We start from the raw sequence: 12,086 nt of genomic DNA, 5'->3' as shown, positions 1-12,086 counted from the left end.
GCAGGGACACTTCTGGTGTGTTCTCCGTGAAAGGAAGTACAGGAAACCCACTGCGTGTCAGCTTAGCTTACGAGGATGCCGTAGTTCTTCCTTAAATGTGTATCTTCTTCATGACGGAAGTGGGGAGGGGGGCCCTGGGAGGATTTTCTGAGGGTCTGTTCAGAATACTCATCTTAGAGGGAATCCATGAAAGGAAATCCTTACAGAGAACAAATGCTTTTGGAGCATTTAGAGACACGGGTGTATCACGTATATCTGTAATGTATGGAATACACACACACACACACACACACACACACACACACACACACACACACAATTAGAAGTAAACATAAAGGAAAAGCTCAATCACTGAGAGGTCTAGATCAGGCAGGGAAGGAAGAAGGTACATAATCAGGATCTTCTGTCTTTCTGGGTTTTATGCCCCCTGCTGGGAGAGGAGGACATCCACATACACAGAAGTAGCCACTGATATTCTCTTACCCTAGAAAGGGTCTCAGACTTTCTAAACCCATGTACTTTCTACTCCTCTTACCTTATTTCCGTTAGAGAAGAACTATGATTTTTGGCTCAAGGGAACTTGATTTTGCAAGAGACTTCTTAACATTTGATGAAATTGATTTACCCTTTTAATCTGGAACACTGTATGACAATGTGAATCAAGCCCTTATAGTTCATTTTGACTATTCTACTCTTTAAAAAAAAAGAGAAAGGCAGGGCACCTGGGTGGCTCAGTTGGTTAAGTGTCCAACTTCGGCTCAGGTCATGATCTCCCAGTTCCTAAGTTCAAGCCCTGCATCGGGCTCTCTGCTATCAGCACAGAGCCCACTTTGGATCCTCTGTCCCCCTCTCTCTGTCTCTCTACAGCTTGTTCTGTCTCTCTCTCTGTCAAAATAAATAAACTTTAAAAAAAAGAAAGGGAGGGAGAGAATAGAATGCTTTTTGATTATAGAGACCTTGAACAACATTTTGAAGACGTTGTGATTTTACATTCAGATATTCACTGAAAGAGCTGAAGACAAGCAGAGTTGTTTTTGATAATTTTGAAGGAGATTACTTACACACTGGGCTGAAAGAGGTGATCAGTATATTTCCCCCTGCTTATATTTGTCATAAGTCAGTGCCCTCTTAACCCACAATATTTCTTCTCCCGTGTTCTGAACTAGTGTGTACTTGTCCCTCTTAAAGTCTCTTTAACAGTATGTTTAGCGTTTACTACGTTCAAGCCCTTGTGTTAAACATCATTTCATTTATTCTCACAACATGCCAATGAAGTCGATGATGTTATTATCATCCCCATTTCATAGATCAGAAGACAGCAGCAGCAAATTTAAGTAACTTACCCAATGTCACATTATTAGTAACTAGCAAAACTAGGATTCAGGAGTCCAAGTGTTATAACCCCAGAGTGCACGGGAATGCCCGGCTGCCTCTCCGAGATGCCTCACTGACATCGATCTTGCACTGAGTGGTTTACTAATCTTCAGAGCTCCGTCTAACTCTATAGCCCTGTTCTATAAGAATATATAGCACTGTATCTACATGAGTCAAGAAACAAAGACTAACAGAGATGAAATCCCGAGAGGTGCCAAGTTGCAGAGCCAGAACTCAAACCCAGGTCTGCTCCCCCGAAAGCCCCATAGTTGATGTAGTGCGAGGCTGTTGATTAATGGGCTATTAATGGGGAGACTCCATTAATGGGGTGGCTTATCCCACGCCTCTCCTGGTGGGCCAGGAGAGCATGACATTGACACGGTTGGCTTTCAGGTCACTTATTGCTGCCAGACCAAGGGGGCATGAACGTATGCATCCAAGTAGCCCTGGGTTCATATCATCGCTTAGCGGTTTATAAGATGAGCGACCTTGGGCAAGATACTTAACTTCTCTTAGCCCCTATTTCTCCTCCTATGAAATGGAAATAATAATGGTATTATTAGGGTTGTATTGAGGATTCGGAGATAAAGCAGCATCAGGCAACTCTTTCCTTCTCCATCCATTCCCTGCATCACCCAAATGTGGTGGCCTTTCAGGAACATTATCTGGGTTATTTTTTCCATTTTTCTATGGATCTTCTCTTCTGTAAGGTAGAAGATAAATTGTCAGTTTCATTACAGCTGGACTTCTGGGGGCACCTGGCTGGCTGAGTCGGTACAGCATGCGACTCTTGATCTTGGGGTCGTGAGTTCAAGCCCCACATTAGGGATAGAGTTTACTTTTAAAAGAAAGAAGCTTTTAAGAATTGGACTTCTGATTTCCTCTTTTTTTCTTTTTTTACCTTTTCTCATTCAGCTTCACATGCTCTGTCATCTAAAACCTCATCTCTCCCAGGCTATGGAAAAAATGGGCTTCACCGGGTAAGATTTCTCAATGAATTGTTCCTGAGTTTATTCCTTCTTCAGACCTGGTATGAAGTGCTGACATAGTGTCTGAGTGTGTCTGATAACATGATCTCAGTCCTAGGATATGAAGAAAATTATAATCTCTGATATCGTGGCAAATCACTTTGAGTTACGGGCAGAATAAAATAGTTCTATTGAGAGAAAGAGAAATTGACTGTAGATGGAAAAATAACCTCTATAAGCTCGTGGGAAGACTACATTAATTGATCGTGTGGCAAATATTTCAAGCTAAAAGTAATAACTTGAGCCCTTATCTCTGCTGTGAAAAGATACAGGAAAGTTCCTTGCAGTCGCCCTCCCCCCAAAGCATAGGACAAATGTAATTGCGTAGCTGTGTGAAGAAACGTATTTTTATTTATTGGCAAAAGATAACCTGCTTACCCAGGTCCTGCTGCCATCGGAGGCATCGCGAAAGACAAAGAGATTCCATAATAGTAGACGAAAAATAACAAGGGCCCGGGAATTCAGCTTGGGAAGAACTCTTAGGATTTTGTAAATCCTTTCTTCCTTTTCACCTGGCTCTAAAACCGTCACGGTGGAGTGGATTTTCTAACGATGTGTTGTTCTTCCTCATCTCAGCCTGTTTCCACAGACTTTGCTCAGTACAACAGCTATGGGGACGTCAGCGGCGGAGTCCGAGGTAAGGCCATCGCGGTCACACTGCTGACTGACTGGCTGTGCAGTCACAAATACACGGTCTCTGTTCGTGCAGTCTGCCCCCCGAAAGTCGGATCGCAGCTAGCCTGTGGGAGCTCACGGAGCATGTATTAAAATCGCAAAGCGTCACCACTGAAATGAGACCAGAGAAGCAGAGTTTGTAAGCATGAATTCGTTGCTCCTGCCATGTGCCGAGCACTCCACCACATAGATCTCTGGAGTTACGGCACACTCTAAGCAAGACGCGGCCCTCCTGTCAAAAATGCACATGAGGGGCGCCTGGGTGGCTCAGTCAGTTGAGCGTCCGACTTCGGCTCAGGTCATGATCTCACAGTTCACGAGTTCGAGCCCCGCGTCAGGCTCTGTGCTGCCGGTTCAGAGCCTGGAGCCTGCTTCAGATTCTGTGTCTCCCTCTCTCTCTGCCCCTTCCCTGCTCACGCTCTGCCTCTCTCTCTCTCTCTCTCTCAAAAATAAATAAACATTAAAAAAAAATGCACATGAGTGGGGCACCTGGGTGGCTCAGTCGGTTGAGTGTCTGACTTCAGCCCAAGGTCATGATCCCGCACTTTGTGGGTTCGAGTCCCGCGTCGGGCTCTGTGCTGACAGCTCAGAGCCTGGAGCCTGCTTCAGATTTTGTGTCTCCCTCTGTCTATCCCCCTCCCCCACTCTGTCTATCTCTGAAAAATAAATAAACATTAAAAAAAATTATTTAAAAAAAAATGCACATGACTGAGTGAGACACAGGGACAGGTTGAGGTGACAAGAGAGAAGCTTCCAGAGATACATGCTGTAAGCAGAGTAGGCGGAAATACCTTCAGGGTGTCGGGGAAAGCCTCCGTGAAAAAAGGGTGTTTTTAACTGATAACTGAAACAGGAGTAGGCATCTCCTAGCTTCAGGGAGACAGCGTGTCCAGAGACCCCAGCAGAGAGAAGAACGCGGTGCCTTGTAGAATGTCTGCGGAATTGCAGTAGAATATTGTATGTTAATGTGTCGTGTTTTTCTCTGATCTTTCTCTTCTGAAATTTTCTTTTTCTTTCCTTTCTAGACTACCAGGTATGGAACACTGTCTTTCTCAAGTTGTTGACCACGCCAGCAAAACAGCCATTTACCAGTCTAGACTCGTGTGGCGGCTCGAGGGAAGGGTTTCTGTCGAGAAGATTCTTAACTTGGGTTCATTGGTCTGATACATTAGCCCGGAGATGTGAGGAGCCGTAAGGATCAGGAATGCCTGATGTCCACGTCAAGCTGGCCCCGCAGGCCTTGGGGACGTGGCATGAACCAGGCCAGGTGTCCGAGGACTCTTGCTCTGGCCTCAGAGCATCCTCTCTGTGGCAGAAGTGGACCAACATCAAGGGTCTGCCCACATACAGTTTTCCCTTTCAGTTTTAACCACTCCGAGCTTTGGGTCCTCCCCTCCTTCCCATGGTCCCAAATGAAAAGAAATTCCTGTCCTGTCTGGTACCATTTCTTTTTTCCTAGACCCTAGCCTTATAAAATCATGGTGGAGGATGGGGGCGGGGGGGGAATGCAAAGAAAACTCAGAGTAAAGTAAGAAAATAATCACAGACTTGGAAATTTTTTAATATACTGTATACTTTCATGTGTGGAGCCTAAATTAGGAATTAATAGTTGTTGTTTTTAAAGTGTATTTCCTTATTCGGAAAGAGAGAGAGAGCATGAGCAGGGGAGGGGTGGAGAGAGAGAAGGAGAGAATCCCAAACAAACTCCGCATTGTCAGTGCAGAGCTGGACCTGGGACTTGATCTCAAGAACCAGGAGATCATGACCTGAGCCGAAATCAAGAGTCGGATGCTTAACCGACTGAACCACCCAGGGGCCCCTCAATGGTTATTAAGCCAGGGTCTTTCCCCACTTAATGACAGAAGAACAGTATTCCCAGTATCCCTGCTCTTATGCAGAAAGGATTTCATTTTTGAAATATTTATGGTGATCACAATGGCACATCTGTAAAACAGGATTTGAGACAGAAACAGGGAGTTTGGGGAGGCCACACGGCTCCCCCTTCAGCTCCCCACGCTGTCATGTGCTCCTTAAAGCGGCTTTTCTGTTGCAGACTCTCCCAGATGGCCACATGTCCGGGACAAGAATGGACCGGGGGGTGTCCATGCCCAACATGTTGGAACCAAAGGCAAGTGTAGCCGTTCTCCTGGCTCTCATACGGGAATAGCACACCGGGCCATCACCCTGAAGAGACTTGGTTTTCTGCCGTTCCATCACACTCAGTGTTGAGGTCCACTTGCTTCCAGGCTGATACATCACACAAGCCACATCACAGAGTACCCTGACTCTCCACTGGTTCTGTCACACTGAGTCAACAGGTTTAAGCCCTCACTGGGTGCGGCATGATGTATTCACAGTGAAATACAGCACACCTCTCCTACGAGCTCCGTACTTGGCCCCTGGTACAAGCACTGCGAGGCACGCCCAGTGCAAAGTCGGACACCCACAGACCACCCCAGAGGGGGTGACCAACACATCCCGCTTGCCCAGGACTCTCCCAGCGTGAGCCCTGAAAGTCTGGCATTCCAGGAACCTCCTCAGTGCCGAGCAAACTGGGATGATTGGTTACCCCAGCTCCAGACCATCCTGAAACTCCAGAGGTGTCCAAGGCTATGCTCCCTGGTGACCATAACTGGGACTTATCTCAGTGGCCTCCACCAGAGGGCTTCTGGGCCTGCCTGGCTGCATGGAATCATGAGCCGGTCATGGAACAAGACCGTTGAACCCTGCAAGGGTACCCTGTCATATAAACCACATTCCTATCATTTCACTTCTAATTTTTACCTTTACCCCCAAGACATAATAGGTTTGTATTCTTTCACTCTACAAAGCCCTCCAAAGGCACAGGGTCACATGAGACATGGTCAGTTGAGAATGTATGAGAACTGGTCCCTGTCCATTGGATATTTGAGGAACACCCATCATTCAGATTCTATAATTACAATGTCTTAGAAGCTCTGTCTTGGGAGTGCTAGATTTTAGGTAGATTCTGCTTGTTAATAAAATGGACAACGGTGTTCTAGAAGAGGTATTTTTCTTTGCTTCTCAGATATTTCCATATGAAATGCTGATGGTGACCAACAGAGGGCGCAACAAAATCCTAAGAGACGTGGACAGAACCAGGCTGGAGGTAAACTAACTAACTAACTAAATAAATAAATAAATAAATAACTATCCCAACTGCAGATACCTGTGCACTTCCCCCAACTTTCCCCAGGCAAAAAAAAATGAAAAGAATCAACCTCATATGTTAGGCAGAACTACGATAACTTGGGATGAAAACCCAAGTATACACTTAAGAGATCAGCCTAAATGTGTGGTGAAACCCCAAAGATGACCCAGGAGGCACAGTATGATTTTAGTCATTTTCTGTGGAAACGATGTCGTCATCATGGTGGCCGGGGTTGTAGAGTGGAATCCATCCTTCTTCAGATACCCTAGAGCCTAACCTTTCCCTGAGCCTGGGTCCAGCTCATCGTGAGAGGGAAGGGAGTGCTGGACGAAGAGTGTCTCTCTCGGCTGTCCCCACATTCCTTGTTGAAGGGTTCTCTGGGTGCACACACCCGAGACCTCCTTAGACATGGAATGCTGATCTTTATACTTTCCATCTGAGTGATTTTAATGAAGAAAAACTCTGGCTGCCAGTCTTAGAATCATTACTTCTCCCTGACAAAAGGCAGTACCTTTGTATGTGAAGTCAGTCTGGCACAGAGAATAAAGGCTCTACTATCCTGAGGGAACTTTTTAGGAGAGACAACAGATGGAGTCTGTTCTCCTCACAGACCAGGCATCCACCAAAACTCCTGCCGCTGAGCCAGGAGGGAGCCCCTGGGCTCCCCGGAGACCATTCTGGAAGTCTCTCTCTGGCTTTCTTATTACTATGGTCCATGTTCCCTGCATCTCCTCAACATCCCAGCGACCTGAAATGGAGTTGCCTCTAGGGTGATGGGTCACCTTCCTATGTCCCATCACCATTAAGTATATTCAATAACCATCAATACTCCACCAGCTTTTTTGTCTCCTGGCGAGGGTGCCTCCCCTGGGCCAACCAGGTGAGGATCCAGTGAGGCCAGGGCCTGCTAATAAGCTCAAGAAGTAAACTCCTCTGCCATCATTCTGTCTTGCTCTTCACGATGATCCCCTGTAGACTTGAGAGCAACTCTCAAGGCTCAAGGCCATCCGGGTGGCCATCAGGACTTAACCACTGATCTTTTCTCCCGTCACAGCGCCACTTAGCCCCAGAAGTGTTTCGGGAAATCTTTGGAATGTCCATACAGGAATTTGACAAGTTACCTCTTTGGAGACGCAACGACATGAAGAAGAAAGCGAAGCTCTTCTAGGCCTCCCCCACCCCACCCCCCGCCCGCCCCCGCCCCGCGTAGACAGCAGGTAAAAAAAGGACTGACGTGGCAGTGACACATAAGATGTTGTGTTAAGGCCCAAACTTGATTGGAGAACTTGCAAGCTACTGTCCCTCAGCAACGACGAAAGGGGAAACCTGGTGAAAACACCCACGAGCCAAACTTCGGACCCACCACCGGCAACACTTGCCAAGAAGCAACAGGATAGAAATTTCTGTGTTCCCCACACTCGTGACCTTTTTCCATCACCTTATGTACGCAACAGTTCCTATAACTGTTGTGTCACAATAGTGCTGACCGTATGGGTAAGAGCCAGCAAGTGCCCTTAGGACGCCGCATGGAAAAAAAGCAGCTGTAGTAATTCCGAGGTAGGAATATATTTATTATGTAGCACTGTGGCTAAGAAGGAAGAGCCTGAGGGACATATCCATGCGGGCACACCACTTTGCACACCCCTGTCCTCACTGGCCTCGCGAAGCCCGACCTGCGCCCCCCAGCAGGATGGAAATCAGAGTCGGGGCCCCGGGCAAGCTCTGCTCTGAGGGGGCTGAATAGCAGCCAGAGTCATTTTTAACAGGCTCCTTTTTCTCTACTGTGTGCTAGGACCTGGTTGGCAAATTACTTAGCTATTATTTAAAAACAAAAAAAAAAAAATTTTTTTTAAGAGAAAGAGAGGGAAATGGAATGAAAGGAATATCTCCCTTCATTCTTTTCCTGCTTCAGACTGTGTGCTTCATTCAGCCTCCCCACCACGGACAGCAGCTGTCCCCCCCCCCCCCCCCGGGCCCCACCGCCCAGAAAGGAAAGGGAGAGGTTCTCTCCGGTTGTGTGCTGTTAGATGACTTTTGCCCAAGGGGGCCGCGGCACTCATGGCAAAAAAAAAAAAAAAACACAAAAAAAACAAAAAAAACAAAGAAATGTGTCCCGCCCACGCTAGTCCTTCTTTCCACCCAGCATCCTCTGAATCCGATCAAGCCCACCGGCGTTTTGGGGGGGGGGGGTCTTGAGGTCTTTTCAGTAGTCGGCTAAGGAAAGGGCACGCTTTTCTCTCTGCAATCTCTGCAACTGCAGGTACATTGCTTCAGACTGATTTAATTTGGCCTTTTCAGCTTTCCTTCTTTGCCTAGCTCTGTTGACTTCATGGTGTGTGTGTGTGCGTGTGCGCGTGCGCGCGTGTGTGTACGTGGACGCACCCAGGGTAGTTTGGGGAGTCTGCGTGTACTTTTACATCTCATTTCTGCTTGAACGTTTGTCCGGCCGGGCGGCAGCTTTTCCAAGGAACATTTGCACACGTGCGCCTGACTCAAAGGGCAAGAAAGAGTGAGGCTACGCCGCACCCAACAAGGCATCCTTCGTGGAAGGGTGTTGGTGTCAGAAGCCAGCATCCTCCGTGATCGATGGAGCTCAGGTCAGCAGCACGCCGAGGAGGAAACAGACCTCCGATCGGGCTGTGTGTGGAGCTCGGAGCATCGCACCAGAGTTCACCAATTTGGCGCCACGAGATGTAAAGCGGGGCCTAGGATTTCACCAAAACGCGCGTGTAAGACCGCATCACGGTTCCCGGCAGCTTCCGGCCGTGGCTCAAATGACCTGTGAGTCCGATGAGGGAGGGTCTCTCCAGCTCCACACACGGGAGGCTTTCACATTTATTCGTGTGCGCTGGGGGCTCTGCCTAGGAATTGAAACTCTGTTTTAAAGCCAAAGGAGAAATCATGCGAATTCTCTTCCTATGCCTGTGATAATAAAGGCTCAGAAGTTCTTCCTGCTGGCACCAAGTATTTGAACTAGTTGGTAACGGACTCCCGTGGTAAAAAGCAAGGAAACTAGTTCCAGGACCTGTACTGCGAACCTCTAACTTGTGACGCACTCCATCACCCGGGTGCTGTGCTGAGCTCTGGGCCTGCTCAGTAGCACTGTCCTGCACCCTCCCCAAGGGGATCGAAAGCCGCCTGTCCTTTCAGTGCTAGACACTGAATGTTTGAGGACTGTTCTCACAAATAGGAGCGTGTGTGTGTGTGTGTGTGTGCGCGCGCGCGCGTGTGTTGGACCTACTAACGCGTTTTGCAAGTGGCTCTGATGGAGTGGACGAAAGAAGACCGGCTCCTCCTGGGTCTGAAGCCTCCGGACCGCAGCTCGCAGTTTAGTGCCTCTTGCCTCGTTCAGTATTTCTGCCGCCCCAACTTCCCTCCGACCTCTCCTGCACCTGCCGCCTCAGGCCCGCGTATCCTAGTCCTTGCTTTGCCCTGGCCCGGTGGGAGGAGTGGAGACCAGAGGGTATTCCCAGTAATCAGTCACAAGCATGGCCAAATGGGTGCCCGTGCTAGGCTGGTGGAGAGAAGTTTTCATTACGGGGATAAGAAAGGGCCCTCCATGTTTTCATTGGTTAATGAATTATGACCAATGTGCACATAGATCAAAGGTCAGTGGGAGAAAAATTGCAGTGGTAGTTAAAGATCCGAACCAAAACCTCCCACCAATGAAACTCTACTTCTGTTGTATCTTCTGAATTCAATTCTGCATCCAACTTGGGGATCGGGGGTGGGAAGCTTCTTTCCGTATTGAGCGTACTAGCTCATTTAAACTGCACCATGCAAAAATGCATTACCAGAAAACGTCAGTAGCCTCCCGTCTGCGGGCAGAGCAGCGCTGTGCTCTGGGGAGGGGTTGTAGACAACCATAACGTAGAGCGGGTTCCCCAACTCCACTCCCGGCAGAAGATTCCAGCTGGAGGGATGGGCCGTGGGGCAACCTGGTTCTCCTAACTGCCAAATCTATTCTATAGGCTACAATGGCCACTCCGTTTTTTTTAAAAACCGGGCTCAGCATGCTTGTCCTCGGCACGTCCAGGCCACCGTGCAGGACATCCGCGTTCTCTGCTTGAACCCCACTCTGCACCGCACATAAAAATTCCACTTGTTAACGCTGCCAAAGGAACAGAGATTGTTCCCTCTAGGGAAGGACTCCCACAGCTGGCAAACTTTCCTGGCACGTACCCCAAGGGCTCCATTTTTGAGGGTTGGGCCTACTTGCAATTCCTTAAGCACACATCGATTGCATGAAGCAAAAGAGGCCTCTGGCAACATGAAAGTCAGTGCTTCCTTTACGGTTTCTCCCAGGAGAGCCAGGTTACCATTTAGTCTTCCTGTGTGGTGTAAGAGGAGACGTGAAGATCATTTGGGAACTTGTACAGCCCGCTGTGCACCCACATTTTGGTTTGGGTTAGTTAGGAAATGTTCTTCATGTGACTCGTTCAATAACTAGCAGTAAACTGCCTGTTCTGTGCAACCTCACGCAGAAGAGCCAGAGTTCACGGGCACTGTGGCCCACACTCCCCGTGCAGCTCACGTTCTCAGTCTGGTTGTGCCCGTCAACTCTACCTAGAGAAGTCTTGCTGGAAATGTTTATAAAACTTTCACCTAATTTCTTTACACTTGAAAGCAAACACCTTTTTCTAAAGAATTGCTTCTCAGATGATTATATCAAATATATACGCTTTTGCAAGTTAAAAAAAAAAATTCAAATTCACTACTTTTGACTAGGTAGGTAGGTCTTTCTAAAAATTCTTTCAAAAAGCTTGGTGTTAGTGTCCTGCGCGTCGAAGGGGCAGGTGAGCCCTCTCTCTGACTGTCAGGAAAGATGGTGGAAGGAAAGGAACTCCGTGTCGTCCCCCCTTCTGTGTCCTCTGAGGCAAGCTCGATTTTTAGATCACGTCTTCTGCATTCCTGGTCACTGTTCAGTCTACACTTCCTCTGCCAGCCTTGACCTTCTTGATCTTTGAAATTATTTTCTTTTGATAGACCAAGTGTTTGTGAGTAAGCCCCTACAACTCACTCATTAGTACTCCCTTTTGAAGAATGTTCTCTTAAAAAAAGATGATTTCAGGCTTGAGATTTACAGTTGACCCCACCTTAGAGTGTAATGTACATTAAGGAAACTACCCGACTGTGTCGTAATGAAAGAAAGCGAAACGTTGACTTTGGCCTTTTAAAAAAAAAAAAAAAATCGCTTTCCATTTGTTGCCCAGGAAGCAATGAGGAGATGGTGATGGATATGCTTTGCATGTGGATTTTTGTGTTTTCGTTTGGGCAAATGTAACTTATGGCAAACTCAGAAAGGGGGAGGTGGTCCTTTAAGCTGAAAGAAACTTTCGAAACAATGTATGCAGACACAACAAAATCGAATCCAACATTTTCTGACGCTTGATGTAATCGGCTGGCAATTGTTATCATTAAATAAAATTCTTCCCCAAAGTGTCTTTCTCAAGAGTGAAGATCCCATGAGTCACTTTTGGAACCTATTCACCAAAGGTAGCAGGAGACAATACTATTTATGCCAACATCCAGAAAGGTGGTGAGCCACTTGATGATGGTCTATGCCCATGTTTCTTTATCCTGTGGAAGAGAAAACAGTTGTCCACGATATCGATGTTCCTCTTGGGTTCCGTGTACAGACCCGTCCGGTAACAAATGTGTGTGGTTTCTGTGAGTGGCCGACAAATCTCTTACCATCCTTTCCTTTTGAGTTTGGTTTAATGGAGTTTTTTTTTTTTTTTTTTTGCAAGTGTCAAAAGACGTCCAGTTCTTCCCTCCCTTTCAGAAATATGAAAGTGAATATTTGGAAGAGCTGCTGTTGGAAAGATGTGTCGTGT

General features: G+C 47.3%; 1 protein-coding gene across 10 annotated transcripts in view; it reads left to right on the top strand.

The window, feature by feature from the left end:
- Positions 1-11,701, top strand: part of ABLIM1 (actin binding LIM protein 1) — a 293,808-nt gene extending 282,107 nt beyond the window's left edge. For all 10 annotated transcript variants that reach the window (XM_042960677.1, XM_015538779.2, XM_007084839.3 and 7 more), the window contains 6 exons: positions 2,290-2,354; positions 2,979-3,039; positions 4,103-4,110; positions 5,131-5,205; positions 6,127-6,207; positions 7,304-11,701. In XM_042960677.1, the coding sequence (XP_042816611.1) occupies positions 2,290-2,354; positions 2,979-3,039; positions 4,103-4,110; positions 5,131-5,205; positions 6,127-6,207; positions 7,304-7,417 (404 nt within the window). In that variant the 3' untranslated portion in view covers positions 7,418-11,701. The remainder of the gene's footprint in view (positions 1-2,289; positions 2,355-2,978; positions 3,040-4,102; positions 4,111-5,130; positions 5,206-6,126; positions 6,208-7,303) is intronic.
- Positions 11,702-12,086: the final 385 nt, after the last annotated feature.

Source organism: Panthera tigris, chromosome D2 (genome assembly GCF_018350195.1).
Source record: "Panthera tigris isolate Pti1 chromosome D2, P.tigris_Pti1_mat1.1, whole genome shotgun sequence".
In the NCBI taxonomy this organism is placed as follows: Eukaryota; Metazoa; Chordata; class Mammalia; order Carnivora; family Felidae; genus Panthera; species Panthera tigris.
This window is presented reverse-complemented; position numbering and strand designations above follow the sequence as displayed.